This window comes from Sprattus sprattus, assembly GCF_963457725.1.
Source record: "Sprattus sprattus genome assembly, chromosome: 3".
Lineage (NCBI taxonomy): Eukaryota > Metazoa > Chordata > Actinopteri > Clupeiformes > Clupeidae > Sprattus > Sprattus sprattus.
This window is the reverse complement of record NC_137922.1, coordinates 20,880,458-20,886,801: the sequence shown is the minus strand read 5'-3', so window position 1 is coordinate 20,886,801 and position 6,344 is coordinate 20,880,458. Positions and strand designations below refer to the sequence as shown.

The window sequence follows — 6,344 nt, the reverse complement described above, 5'->3', positions numbered from 1 at the left end:
ATTCTCACACGTTTTGTGTTTAATAATAAGCACTAGTCACATGAAAAAAGCCATACGTGAACTGAACCTAAGATGCAAAGCACAAACTCATGTAAGAACTAGGGGTGTAAAAAAGAATCGTTTTGCATCGATGCATCGATCCAACAGCCGACGATACGATGCATCGACTTTTTGTTGCTAGTGCACTTTGATGAGTATTTTTATTTTATAGTGAATGAAGTAGGCCTACAGGGGTATTTTTTGTTACCATTTGCTGCTACTAGTGCACATTTGCACTCATTGCACTGATTTTGTGGAGCATTGTCATTTTAAATTGAATTAACTACAGGCCTATTTTTTGTTATCGTTTGCTGCTAGTGCACTTTTGCACTGATTTTGTTGAGTATTGTTATTCTATAGTGAATGTGGTATAGGCCTATTTTTGTTACTTAACACTTTGTACTTTGTACAGTACTTTTTGATGCAAGGCCTTTCAGATCCTATAACAGGGGCATTATTATTTTTCAGTGAATGAGGTTGTCATAGGCCTAGGTGGAGTACAACTTTTCTACTTCTGTTATTGGCTGTTGTTTCTCAAATAAAATGCATAACGATATAACAGCTTTCATTGATTTATTTCAAATCTGAAACATTGTCTAGCCTGTAAGGTAAAAAAAAGAACAAATTAATCGAATCGAATCGAAATCGAATCGTATCGTATCGTAGTGTATTCATGAGTATCGAAAATAATCGAATCGTTGGGTCAGGAAATCGATACTGAATCGAATCGCCATGATGGGTGTGATTTACACCCCTAGTAAGAACACAAATGTGACACGTTGCACGTTGGTTTGCAAGTGAGCCACGTGCATGCCACATGCAAGATTGTCCTACCTTGCTGACCTAAAGTAAATGTGTATATATTGCATCATATTATGTTTCAGCCGTGTATAAGTCCAATAAATTCAGAGAATAATATAATCTTGTGAGTTCAAACTCTTCTGACCAATGTGTAGGCAGAGCGAAGATGGTGAGAACAAATGAGTATTATCTTCATACGTGCGACACCTTGGAAGCGTGAAGCTGTGAGGTGTGAAAAGCCAGTTCCTGCCCTTGGTTGCGCCCTATTGCCTAGTGACAGCACACACACACAGACACACACACTGAGCAGTTTCTCAGATGCTGCAGAACTCCTTAACAGAAACCTGCTCAATGGCGTGTTGATGGAGTCTATTTATTACGGTAAAATCAGTAAGGAGGTGACGGAGAGGCTACTCCAGAGGTTTGGGAAGGATGGCAGCTACCTCCTGAGGGACAGCGAGAGTTTGACAGGAGTCCTTTGCCTGTGTGTCAGGTGGGTGTGACAAGTGAACTGTGAGCAGAATGTTTGTCATTGTAAAGTGTACACTTATGGTCTTTCTTTTCTTTTTTTAAGAGTTTGAATGTGTTTAAGTTAACTTAAAAGATACTGACTGTAAGATGCTGTTTTCTGATGCTGTACTTGAGGTCATTCTGTTAGTTTCATTTAACTTTCCATTCACGTGAACTTTTAAATGGGTACTTTAAAATCTCAAAGCTCTGGAGATCAAGGCTTCAAGAAATAAAATAAAAAGACTAAAAGAAATATTCTCAATCCAAAGTGAGTATTTTGCTTGTTCACTAGCATATAATTTTTTATATACACTCATCATGTATAATGAACCAGATTTTGTCCCACAGGTCAAATGCAAAATGTATCAAAGTAAAATTCACAGCAGTCAAAATCTTCTCTCCTGTAATAGCAAGGAGAACACTTTAGTTGAAGTGTACCTATAAGTATTTCATTAGACACTCAGCACTGGTGAACCTTTTTTTCTCTCCAAAAAAGCAATACTTTTGTGTTCTTAAAGCCTTGCAACAGTTATTAAAAAGAGGAGACGTATTGATATATGCCATATACATACCATACCCATGTCACCTCTGTAAAAAGTAAGCATGTATACACTCTATACATCAGGCTGATGTGATGACACAGCTATTGCGCAAGTGGCTTTTGCTTTCATATTATATCCCTTATGTCAACAAAGTGTAAGGTATTCAATTATGCAACTCATGCCATTTTGTGAATACTGATATAAAGTTCTTCATACATGTTCCAATGTTGCTTATTTAAACAAGTTGTTTAATGCTTAGGAATGTGTTGTATAATCCCTGTGTAGAAACCTTCCAAAAGGGCAGTGTTACTAGAATTCGATTCAATTCAATTCAATTCTTCCATTCCATTCCATTCAATTCAATTCAATTCAATTCAATTCAATTCAATTCGATTCAATTCAATTCAATTCAATTCAATTCAATTCTTCCATTCCATTCCATTCCATTCCATTCCATTCCATTCCATTCAATTCAATTCAATTCAATTCAATTCAATTCAATTCAATTCAATTCAATTCAATTCAATTCAATTCAATTCAATTCAATTCAATTCAATTCAATTCAATTCAATTCAATTCAATTCAATTCAATTCAATTCAGTTCAATTCAGTTCAGTTCAGTTCAATTTTACTTTAATAAAATTGTCTTAAGGTGCTTTAGGTATGTTAGAATGTTATGAATGTTAACATTTGCATGACGGCATACAAGAAAATGGTTATTATTTATGTCTGTGATAGCTGAGTTATTTACGAGATGAGATGATGTCTTGTGTCCAGGAAAGCGCCCTTCGTCCACACCTATCGCATTGAGCAATCTCCACATGGCTGGGCGGTTGAGGTGAGCTGTGTTACCCCACACATGTCACACATGTCACGCTAGTCTCACCACGTCACACATGTCCCACACACGTTAGTCTCCACACATGTCACACACGTCACACGCTAGTCTCACCACGTCACACACATCCCACACACGTTAGTCTCACACACGTCACACACGCCACACGCTAGTCTCCACACATGTCACATGTTCCATGGCTTTTCAAGGTGTGTCAGTCATCTCAGCACCTACATATTTCATGATTATTGTTAAGATATATGGGTTTGTTAGATGGACCGTAGCAAATGTAGAATGCCCTTGAATTTGATTTGTTCTTTTAATTTGACTTTTATTTTGGCTGTGCTTTTAGTTCTTCTTAATTTTTGTTCTTTTGTACTTGTCTGCTGGACTTATTTACGTTTATGTTGTACAGTATATGAGTATATGAGATCTTAGTAGATGCAAGTCGATCCCATCATATCCTATTCACGTGAATATTGTTTGAAGGTTTCAGCAATGAGACGATTGGTAAAAGCATATACGACACAGTCTGACTGCCGTTCTCAATATGTTCATACTGCCTTTCTGCATTTCGGCAGTTTCTTCCTTTTTTTAGATAACTAGTGACCTTTATCTAACATTATTTGACTTAACTATAGTACGACTTGACTTGACTTGAGATGACTTGAATCTGGCATGATTTGATATGATTTGCCCTAACTGATCTGAGTCTGACTTAACCTGGGCTTGGCTTGACATGACTTGACCTAACTGCGCCATGACTTGACTTGGCTCTGATTGGATTTGCTTGCAGAGCTTGTCTGCTGTCTCCTGGTGCCACATTCAAACCGATCACCCCCAGCAGTTTACTGAGTTTAAACATTTGGTCCACTCAGTTTTAACCTCTTCTTGTGTGAAGCGAAAGCACTACTGATCTTCGTCCCCTATCTGTTATGGGGGGGACAAACACACTCACTATTCACCAGGGGAGAACTAGCCACAACACCCTTGCTTAGTTCGTGAGCACAATTTCCTGCCGTAGATGGTGAACTAAACCAAACCCAGCAGTGGAACAACAACAAGGCTTCACTTCTTCCCTAGTTTCGCTGCTGCAGTGGTTTGTTGAGAGAGGCCTGTGGTTAGTGCACACAAAACCATGTGCTCTGCATACACAGGCTACACAGAGCAGAAAGAAAAGCCATACAGACACGTATAGACACCACAAAGCTTTTGTTTTGTTTCTGTTTCTCTCTTGCAACCTGCTTATCTCCTTGTCTTTGTGTCTATCGCTCTCTGGTTAACTCTTATCTTTCAGAGCGATGGAAACAAAGAGAAATAGATTAATGATCCATCACCACAATTTGAATTTGAGTCATTACGGTTCATTTGGCTGGGTTTGTGGTCATTGGTGTTTGATTATTTGATTTCACACTCCATTGACTTCATGTTTATCCTCTTCCACTATACTTCGTCAAAATCTGCTCCTAATGATCCAAACTTGAGCGTGGTGGTGAGAGTGAATCATTGACAGACAGCACGCGGTTATTTCTGTCCTGATCATCTATTTACTTGTTTTATATATCACAGTGTCATTTCAGTTGCTTTGGAAAAAAAGTTCAAATGACTACTGTAAATGTCCTTCTAATAAATAGAGATTCAAACGTCATCCCACAAAATGTAAATGTAATATAAAATATATCTAAATTATAATAAATGTAAACTAAGGATTTAAAATGTATATATATAATAATAATATATATACAATTTAAATGTAAATCATTAAAAATGTGTATACAGTATGTGTGTGTATTAATATAATATATATATATATATATATATATATATATATATATATATATATATATACATATACCTAATAATATAGTAAATGTAAGTCAGTGGTCTTCTTTCTGCTTGCAGACAGTGAGTGGTCAGCCTCAGTATTTCGAGAGTGTGGGTAGACTGGTGGAGAGCTACAGGGCCATGACCCCACGCAACATGGAGCCGCTTCTCTATCCTCTCGAAAAAGACAAACTCAGCATGGAGACTGTGCAATGCAAAGGTACCTGAGAGTAATACTTTGTGTGTGTGTGTGTGTGTGTGTGTGTGTGTGTGTGTGTGTGTGTGTGTGTGTGTGTGTGTGTGTGTGTGTGTGTGTGTGTGTGTGTGTGTGTGTGTGTGTGTGTGTGTGTGTGTGTGTGTGTGTGTGTGTGTGTGTGTGTGTGTGTGTGTGTGTGTGTGTGTGTGTGTGTGTGTGTGTGTGTGTGCGTGTGTGTGTGTGTGTGCGCGCGTGTGTGTGAGAGAGAGAGAAAGAGAGAGAGAGAGAGGGGGGAGAGTGAGTGAAAGAGGGAGAGGGGGGGTGAGTGAGAAAGGGAGAGAGGGGGAGGAAGAGTGAGAGAGGGAGAGAGCGGGGAGGAAGAGTGAGTGAGAGAGGGAGAGAGTGGGGGTGGGGGAGTGAGTGAGAGAGGGAGAGAGAGAGAGGGTGGAGGAAGAGTGAGTGAGAGAGGGAGTGAGTGGGGAAAGGGAGAGGGGGGGGTGAGTGAGAAAGGGAGAGAGGGGGAGGAAGAGTAAGAGAGGGAGAGCGGGGAGGAAGAGTGAGTGAGAGAGGGAGAGAGCGGGGGTGGTGGAGTGAGTGAGAGAGGGAGAGAGAGAGAGGGAGGAGGAAGAGTGAGTGAGAGAGGGAGTGAGTGGGGAAAGTAAGAGTAGAGTGTGTTCTCATGGAACCATGAATGTCTGCTGCGTTTAATAATCAGTTTTTTCTTTTCTGTTTAACAGGTCCAGACTATTGGCAAATGTGACAACACGACTACATGATGTTTGTGTGTGCGTTTGTGTGTGTGTGTGTGTGTGTGTGTGTGTGCGTGTGTATTTGTGTGTGTGCGTGTGTGTGTGTGTCTCCCTCTCTCTCTCTCTCTGTTTGTGTTTGTGTGTGTGAGAAAGAGAGGGACAATTTGATTTCATTGACTTCATTCATACATTTGTTTTGTAGTAAACTGTAGAATAATAATCCTCTATTAAAAGATAGATATGTAACTGAATTACTATACTGGCACGGATGTTTGATATGTGAAACATTATTATTTCTCTGTGTTTTGAAAAATCTGTTGTCTGTGAAAGAAATTAAAAAGCTTAACTCATAATGATAATTATTCGCCTTTTTCTGAATTATTGTACAAGACTTACATATCCAATATGCTTTACTGTAACAGGTTGCTACCACTAAGTGGCAGTAGAAACAGTTTTAGCAGGGGAGCGTAAGCATGTTTCACATTTAGATCCAAAACCTATCTTTAGTTGAATACTATACTATATAAATATAACATACTATAAACATACACAATCACTTCATGATGTTTTTTTCCCTCTCTTTTTGTGAGTCAAAAATCTTTTTGTTTTGTATTTTACAGTTTTATGTGTGAGGGAAACACTTACCAAAACACTTATCAAGAGTCAGTGGTGTAGTCTAAGTCTCCTGTATCCTGCCTTAAGTAATTGTGTACTATTTCCTTTAAATTTGCCATCGCAGGCATCGTCAGTCATCACGTTACCAAATAGCATTTTGATGGAAAGTCCCTTCCCCCGAGCTTACTCAGGCAATTTGTCAGTGCAGGAAACAGTTTGTCAGTTCTGTA

General features: G+C 39.0%; 1 protein-coding gene across 1 annotated transcript; it reads left to right on the top strand.

Moving 5' to 3' along the window:
• Nucleotides 1–1,202: 1,202 nt before the first annotated feature.
• Nucleotides 1,203–5,594, top strand: LOC308362523 (SH2 domain-containing protein 1A-like; the record flags this gene model as incomplete). Its single annotated transcript, XM_080835223.1, has 4 exons — nt 1,203–1,333; nt 2,670–2,730; nt 4,633–4,774; nt 5,488–5,594. The coding sequence occupies 4 exons, from the start codon at nt 1,203–1,205 to the stop codon at nt 5,508–5,510; spliced, it is 357 nt and encodes a 118-aa protein (XP_080691349.1). The 3' UTR covers nt 5,511–5,594.
• Nucleotides 5,595–6,344: the final 750 nt, after the last annotated feature.